A 12,553-nucleotide genomic window follows, 5' to 3' on the forward strand; every position below is an offset into this window, starting at 1 on the left:
ATTTTTTACAGGATCCAAGGGCAGATAAATATTAATTTTCTAAATTTCTTAGGAGCCCTGTGGGCTGCAGCCCATGGCCATATTTTTCCCACCTCTGTCCTACTCCCTCATTTGTCGGGTTACTGCAATAGCAATTATGCATCAACCTAGGTCCTGGCCCATTGGGCCAGATATGCAAATATAAAGTGAGAGTCCCTGCCCAAAAGAATTTATAGTCTAAAAGGGTAAGGAAAGGTGCATAAAAACAGAGGCAATGTAAACAATGATTATGCCAGTGTTTCACCCTATGTTATGCTTTGCCACTTAGCATCTTTCCTGGTTCAAGTTAAATCAAACCCCCAGCATCCCAGCATGCTTTCCAGCCCTGGGCTGTGCTGTGTTGCCTGTGACAGATAGCAGAGCTAGCCCTAGCCCTAGCCCTCTCCTCCCTAGCTGAAGCAGTGAGGGCTGGCTGACAGGGGCATGGGGGAGGCAAACCCATCTGGAGATGCAGCCCAGTCTGCAAGGGGGGGAGAGGGAGGAGGGAAGCACTGCCCCTCCCCTCCCAGCAAACCTCTGCTGGGGTCTGGGGCTAGGGAGGTTAAACACCCCTTCCCCTGCTCAAACTTACTGCTGGCTCCAACTGCAGGCTACAAATCCTAGAGGCACGTGGAAGCAGGAAGAGGAAGTGCTGAGCAACCCTGCAGAGTCCTGCTGTTGCAAGTCTGGACCGCAAATTCTAGAGACCTTGGGGGCAGCAGGAAGAGAAACTGAACACAGCTCTAGCACCCTCCCGCTTGTGGCCTGAGCCACTGCAGGCACATGGCTGCATTTCCTGAATCAAAGGTAAATGTAGGTTCACTTCTGTTTCAATTTAATTTGTGCAGCTTAGACTAACCTGCAAAGACTACATCGATTCAGCCTCAGGCTTTTTCACTGTCTGTACCTAGCCTAGAAGATCAGCTAGACTGGCTAAGACAAAGGAAGGAAAGGGTGTTGGCTAGAAAGTGTGAAGGAGGAAACTATAGGAGCTGGTGCAAATTGCCAACAGAACATGATTCTGTTATACCTTGAAGAGCATCTCAGGGTTTGAAAGTTGTTCCAGAGCCTGAACAAAATCTTGAATCACTCCTCCTCTGTCCAATTTACTTTTTATCCTGTAAAGAAAATCAACAGAACAGTCCCACAAAAACTGCCATCAGCATATTCTCAGTCAAGTGGTCCAGATCCTCTCCTACACTCAAGGTTTGGACAAACAGTATTCTACACAACTCATGGACGGATAGAAATACTTTCACACAGGGCTGCTTAGTAGCAGCAGTGGGATGGACCACTGCATGGCTGCTAAAGCACTAAGTTGCCCAATTCTCTGCATTGCTTGCTTTTGCTTGGTATTTGCCAAGTGTCTGCTATGAAAATAGCAGCTCAAAATTGCTGGGGAGGGAAAAGAGGCCTGGGGGGTGGGAGTAACTTTTTGTACTGAAAACTCAGGAAAAACAATAGGCATTCACACCCACACATGCCACACAACTGGGCAACAGTCATTAACTGTGAGAAGCACAAGAGGCTTTGCCTTCTTGTTTCAAAACTAAGACATGTATTCTGCGCTGCATATAGTGGGATTGTTTGAAGATCAGAAAATTGCCTGGTATAGAGCTAGCAATTAGTTATTCTAGTCCACCTTACCTACTATCAGTATGGTGTGGTTAGCAAACCTGAAACTAAGTCCCGTCTCTTTCAAGGCCGCTATTAGGAGCAAGACTTTTGGAGGAAAAATGTAACAAGCTACAAAAGGAGGTGTGAATAGCAGTGTATTCTCTGACTAGTATTAATATAACCTGTATTGTTGGTGAGGTGGGAAGAACAGAGAGCAGATTATTCCCTTCATAAATGAGTAGGCATACTTAATTGGCCTTTCCTGTTGGAAACCATGGGCAAAGAGCTACTTCCATTTGTACAATTTAAATGGCTTACACTGAAATGTAAAAACATGAACAAGGTTGAAAACATGACAGAGGACACTCACAAGAATTAGTTTTGCCAGGACTTGACAGATTTCAAAAGCTGAAGTTACACTGTCTTCAAATATTGTAGTCAACACCTAAACTAGATTTTTCCCTCTTGGTGATAGAAAGTGGAGAACGAAGGGTTAATAGGGAGTCTGCAGAGATAAGTAGTATGTCTTGAACTATAAAAATGCATTCAGCTCCAAAAAAGAAATTCCATGCTCCTTTTGGATGTTTAAGGATAGCATGCATTTTAAACAAATAACGGCTTTTTCCATGTAAAAATCAGAGCAGACATACAGCCTTATTCCATGGTCATTCATTCAAATCAAGGTCAAATTACCCCCTTGGCAAGTCTACAGTGTATTTATTACACGGGAAAGTAACCAGATAGACTGTCATGTGTCTGCTTCCTTAGTCAGCTTCATTTCATGGTTTTGCTCCCATCACCTTAGCTGCTTGCAGACGTTAAGAAAACCAAACAAAAAGGGCATGCTTTACTGGAAAAAGCAGTGCGTTACTTCAACCCGGCTCTGCAGCATCTATAAAGATTGGCTGCTTCAATCAGCTATTAGATAAAAGCACCAAAAAGCCAGGTTGAAGCAACACGCTGCCCTTCTGGGCGTGTGCTGGGCTCAGTGTGGGAATGCATCAAGTTTAAAAGTAAAGCACCGTTTTCTGGAGGGGTTTACAGCTGAAAGCACCTGGTGGTTAGGTGCAGTAACATGGGCTACCCCAGACCATCTAACTTGAGGACTGATTGTACATCTACTCTTTACTAGAGTAAATTTACTATGGCGTAAAATCTGGCTTAAAAATTATTCTGTTGCATAACTATGCCTCTAGACTATCAACTCTGTCTCACTCTAGGATTTTACCATATTGCTGCATTTGCAAGTCAACTTTGCTTAGAAGTCAACCTCCTGTTTTCAGGAACATTTTAGAATCCCCCTCCCTGCCCCCCATATTTGCCAATAACTTAAGTCCCTGCACTGCAAAAACACACAGGAGAATCAAATAAGCGAAGAAAGGATCCAGAGAGTTAAATGCACTAAAATTAAAAAGTATCCTCTGTGCCAGAGAAATTCTGCCCATGGTTCACCATATCTCAAAAATGTTTAGCTCAATGGAAGCTGCAAGTTTAAATAGAGTGAAAGACCTGTATTAAAAGCCAGATTTGAACTGCAGTCCTGGATTCAAATTTCATAGGACAAGTGGAGTGAAAAAAAAATACAATTAGTCCTGGTTTCAGAAGTTTGAATGCCAAATTTTCCTAATTATTTAAGAGACACCGTGAATGGGAAAGTGGCGTTTGTTTCCATTGCTGTTGTGCACATACTCAGCTCACATTTGACTTTAAAAACATGACCAAAATACCTTCAGCTAATTTGGGTTCTGGAAGAACATAATATGCTGTCTTTTAGAATATTTTAAGTTCAGCCATTTTTTTTTTAGTTTAGTATTAGAAATTTTCAGGATCACTTGCCTTTTCCAAATAACAAAAGATGTTCAAAGGCACCCACACTTTTGAAGTGTATCCAACTACATAGTTTCCTACCTCTGTGGCTCTAGTGGTGACCAGCCCCAGAGTTGGGAACACAACACTATTTACTTCCTGTAGCAGAGCCAGGGGTCTAAAAGTCTGAATCTGACACCACAGTCTTAACACTTCTGCACTTCTACCCAGCCTGCCTCCCACTCAAATAGAACAGACCACAGAGATAACTTATTTCACAGTGTTTAGTTTGACCCCAGTTTAAAAATTAGGGAAGTTAGGATTTTCATTGGCACCATGTATAAATTGGAGCTGGGCTCGGAGTTTGGCTGGTTTGGTCCCATCCCCTGTGAGCAGTGCTGCATGGGCCACGCCAGCTGAGCACCGAGCCCAGCACCGTCTGCTGCAAGCAGCACTGCCGAGTACTGAGCCCAGCCCTGTCCCCTGCAAGCGGCACCAGGCTCACAGAGGATGGAGCCCCACCAGCTAAGCCTGGCCTTGTCTGCTGTGTGCAGGGCTAAGTGCTGAGCCTGGCTCTGCCAGCCAAATGCTGAGCTGGGCACCACTCGCAGGGGACAGGGCCCGGGCTAGGGCCAGGTTCGGCTGACATGCTCCAGACAGTGCTGCTTGCAAGGTCCCCTGTGAGTGGTGCTGGGCTTGGTGCTCGGCTGGTGCAGCCTCATCCCATCCCATCCCCAGCAAGCGGCACTACATGGGCTGTGCCAGCTGAGTGCTGAGCCCAGTGCCACTTGTAGGGGATGGTAATACAGCGTATAAATGAAGGTTGAATTTTAAAAGTTAAAAATTGGGCTTCAAACCTCGAATTATATACCGTGAAATACAGTAGATCCCCAGGAACCAGAGCACTTCTCAAGCAACCACCACAATGGGGCAGATGACTATGTATGGCACTCTTAAGAGCCAGCCAACACAAGGTCATCTGCTCCAATATGGTGGTAGTGGAGTAAATAACCCTGTGCAGCACACTTAAGGGCAGAGGCGTACATGACTGCATAATGTTGGTCCTCAAGGGTGCCACACAGAGTGACCTACCCCAAACATTAATGTCATATCATTCCAATCATAGGTCAACACTGTATATAAGCCAACTGTCATTTTAATGGTTCTTTTTGATGGAAAAAGGTCAACTTACAATGAAAAGATCTGTTACATCTGAAACTACATATAACAGATCTGCAGTAGTTTCATCTATCTGAAACAACATATTGTTGAGAGCAGGTAAAAGGCAAATACATTTTTTTTGTTTTATTTTTTTCAAGAAGCATGGTAGATCAAGAATGGTAGATGCTCAGCACCTCTAAAATAAATTGAGGCATTTATTGTTACTCTTATATTAACATGCACTATCACAATAAGTGCCAAATAGGATAGCACATGTGGGTGCTTAAGCTTAGACATTACTAGTAAAGTTGGTTTACTTACCAGTTTTTCTATGCTTTCCCTGTAACTAAGCATAGTACATACTATGTTGTTTGCAAAGTATAACTTTCTGTAAAAAAAAAAAAAAAAAAAAAAAATCTATAAATTATTATTGGGATTTAAAAGCCCACCTTGTTACAAATTCCTTGTTTTTATGGCCAATTGCAGTGTCTTTGAAGGAATAATTTTCACTGCTGATCATAAAAGGAAATATAATTGCTTGAGGATAGTTATCTGCAATCTCTTCAACAGTGCGGTGCACAGCTACTGCTTCATCTTTGTCAAGTACTGCCATCATCTGGCTAATCCAACCAATGAACTGCCAGCAGGGAACTGTAGAAATCTGCAAAATACATGGTTCACATCTTCAACATTTATTCCTCATTTCTTGTACATAAGCAAAAACAAACAAAACAAAAAACTGCTCTTTGTCCCAACACAGCAGGCAGAAACGCATGGAAAGCGAGAGTACAACAGATTGCACAGAACATCCCCTTCCAAAGGATTCACTTCTACTGCTTGTTAACATTTTCCTTTGCAAAAACGTTATGGTTTACTGGGCGAGCAAGGTGAGATCCGAGACTCAATTGCATTACATTTGTTTGTCAGGATGCAAAACCTGCACACCACTTCTAACCATCTTCAAAATTTCAGGGAAAGCATTAGCCACCCCAATCCTATTAATTTTAATGAGAATATGAAAACCAAGCAAGATGAAATCAAGGATCTGCCAAGACTTGCTCATTGATTAGTATACCCATAACCTTAATATATTCTACTACAAACATAAATGATCAGAACTATGCAATGCCACTGCCTGCAAAGCACTGACCTTGGTGTCAAAGGAGGACATTCCAGTCCTACCTTCCAGGACAAAAGAGAAAAAAATGTCCCAACATGTGCATGTGGTTCCTGTGGAGTCTGTCTGCTGGACAAGACTTCACTTGCTGTCTTAATGTGTCAGTCATTACTGCTACAATTCTTCCAACCTCATTTTCCACAAGTATATTCTCAGTTTCTGGAGGAAACCAAGCTGCATTCTTGTCTCCCTGACACCTTTCTGGTCTGTCTTCAGTTCAGTACTGTCTTCCACTCTGTATGTACTAGCGTCAGTATCTAACAGGAAAGGGGCGTTGAAAATAAAGGAAAGTGAACACAGAAGCAGTAAGAAGGGAATAGGGGATGCAGAATCCTGGGCATGTGGAAGAGTGGGAAGTGGTAGGGCACAGGAAAATCCTGATGTGGAATACGAGGACAAAAAGCTTTGACCATGGAGGAAGGAAGGGGGATGCCATTACGAGGGAGGGTATAAAGTCCCTGTCATGGGGTAAACAAACAGAGGGGTAATGAATGGCTGGCACCCAGAGAATGGAAGGAGGCACTGCTGCATGCAACAAGTTCTGCCAATAGAAGTATGAATGTACATAACGAATCTTATATCTCCACTGATACATTCCACAGGTGACTCAGCACAAAATACACTGAAACGTGCCATAAAACTAGTACCCAAAATTACATAGCAGACCACAGTTCTATTTAAGTGAAAAGATTCTGCTCATATAATAAATTGGATACAGTAACGATCTGTTGTTCTGCCTTGCTCTAAGCAGCATGGTAAAATATCTTCAATTTTATTTGAGCAAGACTTGCCATTCTGCCCACGCTTAACATCTGCTAGCCACCTCTGTCATCAAACTCACCTTAACTTTATTTACAATACAATTTCCTGCTCTTGAAACGGAAGCAACTAACCTCTCGTGCCATTAGACTTAGGGTCTCTGCCGGATACCTCTCTATTATTTGCAGCAGCCTGGGAAATTTTAGCCTGGCTTCCCTGGAATTCAATTTTAAAGCTTTTATCATCTTCTCCACTACAATAGCTGGGAATGTCTGCAGATCCACTGCACCAATATCTGCCAGGAGACATTAAACAAAAATTATCAGAATCGCCATCATTTGTTTCATGTCTTTGATCATTTAAAACATTGATCTTTATTTACTCTTGAGCACAGTACATACTTTCAGTGCTCTGTAGGGGATTTTAACAATTTTTTATTTTCACTTTGTTCTAGTTCCCATTGCAAGATCTGTTTGCACTGCATACACCAGCAACACGTGTATCCTTGGGTCACTAGGATTAGCTTTTATCAGGAGGCTGCATCACCACTAATATCTTGCCCATTTTTAAATACAGCACTGTTGCAGTCTGGGATGGAACAAGAAGAGCATCTCCTGGATAATTATCCCACAAGTAAGATGGAAACCTCATGACTCATCAACGTTGAAGCCAGGAAAGATGGTTAAAAAAATTATTTAAAAAAAAAAAAAAAAGAGAAAAGGATGTAAATACCATCTAAATTAAAGATAAAATATTTCAATTTAAATTCAAGCCCTGCTGTCATCTCACAAGTAGCATGAAAGGAAATGTATTTTAGGGACATTCAATCAACAGGTGTTCTTTCCCTGCTAACACTACATAACATTTTCAGCTACCCAGCTCTAGCCTTTGCAGGCATTTGGACTGTTCTTTGGCATCTGATTGTTTCCTTGGGAGTTCCTGTAAGATGTATGTAATTTCTGATCACCAGATAAGCCTTCTTCCTCTTTACGTAGGTGCTTGTCACAGAAATCAACCAAAGTCAGGTAAGCATCTATCACTCCAGTCAGGTCTACATGCTCCATGGTACAAGACTGCATTTCTTCTTCAGCCTTCCTCACTGCATTGGTGAAGTACTGGAAAGCCCGCTTGTTCAGACTTCCAATCACCTGAAATTCAACCAAAAGTGGAAATCACATTAGCAGTAATACTCTGCGATTCTCTAGAGCTCAGCAAATTAGTCATGCAGAAGTTATTCATTAAATTTAGCTTTTTATCAATATTTCATGAGGAAAGGTTCTTGGTTCCAAGTGTTCAATAAGGCTGTGCAAAGCTTCAGTCCCCAATTCGATTCGGCGGAGATTCAGTCTGATTTGGTGGCCGAATCAACAAATTGAATCAGGAGATGCTTTAATTTCTGCAAATCAAATCAGAATCCTCCAAATCTGTTCAAAGAGATTTAGAGTGATTTGGTGATTTGGATATAGACACAGCTTTAAATATTTTTTCCACATACCTCAAAGTACCAGCCAACTTGTGAATGCTGCAATGGTGGGGTGGATGGAGCATCCCATAGAAGTGTGGGGGACTCCCTAGTGCAGTCGGCAGCAGACCTGGAAATATTTCCAGTCCACTTCTGGTTTCGCTGCCAAGCGTGAGGTGGGCCCCCCACCTCATGCTCCTGTGGTACACTCCATCCGTCCCACTATGCAGCGTTCATCAGCTTTGCCTGGTACCTTGAGGTATGTAGGAAAAACATTTAAAGCTGTGTCTATGGCCGAATTGATGATTCTCCAAATCAGCATCAAATCTTCAGATTTGGATTCGGCCGAATCCAACTGAGGACAATGATCCAAATCAACTAATCAAATCACCGTCCCCGATTCCGGCCAAATCCGAATCTGAATCTAATACAGGCCACTTCACACATCCCTCGTGTTCAGTATCTGAAACTTGAGCCATGTTGGCTAACTGCACACACCAATCACACGTTGTTGTTTTTGCTTAGCTACTAGACTGGCCTAGCTATTAGAAGGAGTAGAGAATAGACACGTCCTTTAAATCCACAGCCTCCAAACCAGCAAATTTGATTATTAGACTACTTGAAAACAGTTCATATGAAAACAACTGTGCCTGAAACAGATAGGGTTTTGTTTTAGTTTTAAAAGACCATGCCCAGTTCTAGTTTTTAACTTAATTTTTATACCTGTTGTCGCTTTGCCAGTTATGAAAAGGGAGGTTCAGGGCGGTTATAGATGCTTCTATTATGATACAAGTAAACAAACAGAAATCAAAGCACTTATAAAAGCATCGTAGGTCTATCAAGTCCTTCAGCTACCACCAATGCAGTCACTTGTTTGGAATGTACCATCCATGTGACAGCAACCCCAGGCAATGCAGAAATACCATGCATCAGTGAGAGAGATGATAGCCAGCACAGCTAGACTGAATTTTTGGTAGACAGAAGCACAATATGGAAACTGGATTTTGATCAGGGCTCTAACTTTAAGGCATTACCTATTAATGCCCTTACTTTTACAGAAAGAACTGTGGTATCTCAGCATGCCACCAAAAAAGGCATCAATGTAGGAACACTGGTTAAACAGCGACACCAAGTAAACAGAACAGTAAGGCACAGACTCCTCTCCCTGCAGCACCCAGCTTTCTTGCAAATGTCTAACCTTTCGTAATTTTTGTTATCCAACAGGGATCATAGTATAAGGCGATGAAGAACAGACCTCCAGCTCACCTCCCAAACATCTATTATAAAGAATGCTGCTTCTCATTTCAGTAGAGCAAGTCAGACAAAAACCCTGTAGCATGGCCTGAGAGTTAAGTACTTATTTCACAGAAATTTTAGGGCTACTGTCAGGCCCTTTCCTTTCTATATCACACTTTGGCTTTTCTTTGGTATCTATAAAAGGCAATAATCTGACTTAATATTCAGCCTTGTTGTACTGATACAATTTGTTTACAGATAGCACCAGCTCCTAAGGCAACACGTAACAGAGGGAATGTTCTAGCTGTAGTTATTCCCCAAGACCCCTGATCAAAGGCATCTATCAAGATCAGTGGAGATAAATCAAGAGTTGCAGCTGAAGTTTTCACTTGAATCCCTCAGACAGATGGAACTTCACTTTCAGGGCATCTCAAACAATTACATATGCATTGAAGACATTGGTAGGGTCTGTTTCATAGAGAAATAAGGCTGGAAGGACACTCAAGAGATGTTGTACTCCTTAATTAAGGCAAAGGAGTTCCTTTTAATGGTACTCTCTCAACTATAATCAATAGCTAAAATGATTTAGACAGCTATACTAATATCAAAAGACAACTACCTTCATTGGCTAGCTTTGCCTGACAGATATCCAAGGGCAGCATTCCTGCACCTACCTGTCCGGCTGGTTTCTGCTCCCAGGGTAGATGTCTCTGTACACATGCATGCTTTCAGCTACACTGCTTTCCCTACTCTGTAAAGACATGCCAGTAAAGGAGCAGCTTGGGAGGATGTGGTCACAGCAGAATTGAAGCTCTATGCAGGATTTTTAACTCAACAAGAGATAAGGAAATGGATTTTCCTCTCCTGCAAGACCTGCAGAGGAACAATGCCTCTCCCAAGTACACGGGCTATCCAAGGGTAAGGGTGTGTGGCTAGAGGTCAGGCTAACAGGAACTGTTCACAGCTGTAGTGCACTGAGAAACCAACACAAGCATTAGTGTGGGTTTACTGTAATAACCAACATGTGCTCAATTGACTTAAGAAACGTAACATTATCCACAGCACTGAAGAACTTGAAAAAAGGAAGGAGTTTCCTTCACCTTTTCTGGACTGTCAGGCTTCTCTCCAGAAAGCATTGAGACTTTTCTAACTTTATCTTCCTCGAGTTCCTCAAGACACCGTGGATCCTTGCTAAGAGCGACAGCCATAATGCGGTAAGTGGTACCCAGGAGAAGATTTTGATTACGCAAGACCTCTATGCTCTTGCTCAGGTGGTCAGGCACATTCTTATCTGTTGGAACGCAATCGTAAAATTAACAACTTGGCAGTGAAATAGATGCCCATGAAAAAAAAAGAACAGAACCCATAGCATGGCTTCTGGTCCTACTAGATAATGCATTACCCAGTAAGGAGACAGTTTTCAACACTGTGAGTATTTTTTGAGGGCTACTCTGGCTCTGACAGGAACTGTGGCTGACACGGCAATAGCTGTGGTTCCATCTCACTAGCCAGCTGTCTCTGGTTTTAGATTCCCTCTGCAGATCCTTCAGAAGCTTCTTAGCAACTGCAAAGATGTTCTATATGAATAGATCAAGGTGATAGTTTTTTGGTAACACATTGTAGAAGGGTATAAAAAAAAAAAAAATCAAATCAATAGAAAAGACTCCTAAATGTAGGCAAAATGTGGAAGGGTTCCACTGCTGAACAGCTTATATATGAAAAACAAACTTATACCAATGAAGATATGGGAGGGGGAGGGGAGGAAACTGATCTAAAAGTTGATGGACAGAAGAGGTTTTATTCTATTTGTATCAAATAATTATCAGTCATCCACCAATACAAACACCAATCAGTAATTTTAATCTGCCATGTGGCCCAATTCAACAAAGCATTTAAATGTGTTCAAGTGCTTTGAGGAACTAGGTCTATAATAAACAGAATTAAATCAAAACCTTATTCTCAGTTTCGCCTAACCCTTTAAAACCATATTGCGTTTATATGTGTATTGTAGCATACGAAGGAAAAACTCTCTCTCTCAATCTCTATCTACAGTACCTAAATTTGATAGGGTGAACTAAGATACAATAGAAGCATTCCATATTATAATGGAAATAATTTTTAATGTTACTGGACTTGTTCCAAGCTGGGAACCCTCAGCTCTATTTTAACGCAGAATTCTCATTCCCTTCATTTTAACTGACAGACCCTATTCAAAATACATGGACAAATTTTTGAGATGTGGTGTTAAAAATTAGGCTTCTAAATCACTTAAACTATTAATAAGTGGTCTGACTTCCATATATATGGAGTATGACATTCAGTGAGCTCAACAGTAGTTTTTGAATGTTCTAAAAACAGGTTATTTAGTTGCAGACTTCAGATAAATGCTGGTCACAGTATCTATTAGCATCCAACGAGAAAAGGTGTGGCTGATTGGTGTCGAGTGGGACAAGGTAAGGCGAGCTGGTTCAATCTGAATTTGGTCTGTAGCACTTTATATAGAAAGCTGACTTGTACATGCCTGCAATAAATCACGAGACTAAATATATAAAAATAAGCAGCTTTGAATTATGATCAATCACAACAGTTTTATTCAAAACATCCTACTCATAGCTATACTCTTAATCTATTTATTCTGAAAAACATCATATCATCTAAAGAGCAAAAACGAGCCTTTAGGCACAGTTCCAAAAATTACACATTTAAGTGTTTTTAATTAAGTCATCTATTAGTTCGCACAGAAAGAATCAGACCTCCCCATGCATTCAAAAATGCTTCGTGGGAACAAATTCCTATGCCGTCTGGGCAATCTTGGGACAATTAACAGCATGTTTCCAGATCTATCTGATTCATGAGAAAATCACAGAAAACACAATTAGGCCACGAAGAGTCACCTGCTTTCGGGCACTATCTATCATCTTCATTTTCATGTTGAATTTGCAGCTTCTAATCACTGAGTGAATGCTGTCTTCTTGCTGATCCACCTCCATTTTGTCACCAATGTCTCCTGCTCCAACCACCTCCATACTGTCATCAGCTTGGACATTAAGAAGTTTCTCCTGAATTTTGTCAAGAAAGAAACACCTACACAGTAGAATGGTGAAAGGGAATACAAGTTACTTCCACATACACTGAACAGGAAACACAGATGTATAATTCAGTGCTGCCATTCTTTCCACTGGCAAACACAAATGAATAATTTCAGTCAGTACCTGATGGAATTGTGCTCCTTCAGGAAGAAGTAGGCATATTCTATGCATCTGAACAGTTGTAACCATGGTTAAAGTGACCCAACTAGGTGGTCAGGGATTTTGGAA

The 12,553-nt window shown here is 41.6% G+C and overlaps 1 protein-coding gene across 1 annotated transcript in view; it reads right to left on the bottom strand.

Annotated features, from left to right (window-relative positions):
* Nucleotides 1–12,553, bottom strand: part of PRKDC (protein kinase, DNA-activated, catalytic subunit) — a 130,811-nt gene that overhangs the window by 24,415 nt on the left and 93,843 nt on the right. Inside the window, exons 69-75 of the mRNA XM_090039934.1 lie at nucleotides 12,131–12,320; nucleotides 10,639–10,813; nucleotides 10,337–10,527; nucleotides 7,506–7,686; nucleotides 6,673–6,833; nucleotides 5,052–5,263; nucleotides 1,049–1,136 (exon numbers count right to left, since the gene is read on the bottom strand). Of these exons, the coding sequence (XP_089896060.1) occupies nucleotides 1,049–1,136; nucleotides 5,052–5,263; nucleotides 6,673–6,833; nucleotides 7,506–7,686; nucleotides 10,337–10,527; nucleotides 10,639–10,813; nucleotides 12,131–12,320 (1,198 nt within the window). The remainder of the gene's footprint in view (nucleotides 1–1,048; nucleotides 1,137–5,051; nucleotides 5,264–6,672; nucleotides 6,834–7,505; nucleotides 7,687–10,336; nucleotides 10,528–10,638; nucleotides 10,814–12,130; nucleotides 12,321–12,553) is intronic.

The sequence above is a fragment of the Crocodylus siamensis genome, chromosome 3, assembly GCF_052110815.1.
Source record: "Crocodylus siamensis isolate JL-2025a chromosome 3, ASM5211081v1, whole genome shotgun sequence".
NCBI classification, from domain to species: domain Eukaryota; kingdom Metazoa; phylum Chordata; order Crocodylia; family Crocodylidae; genus Crocodylus; species Crocodylus siamensis.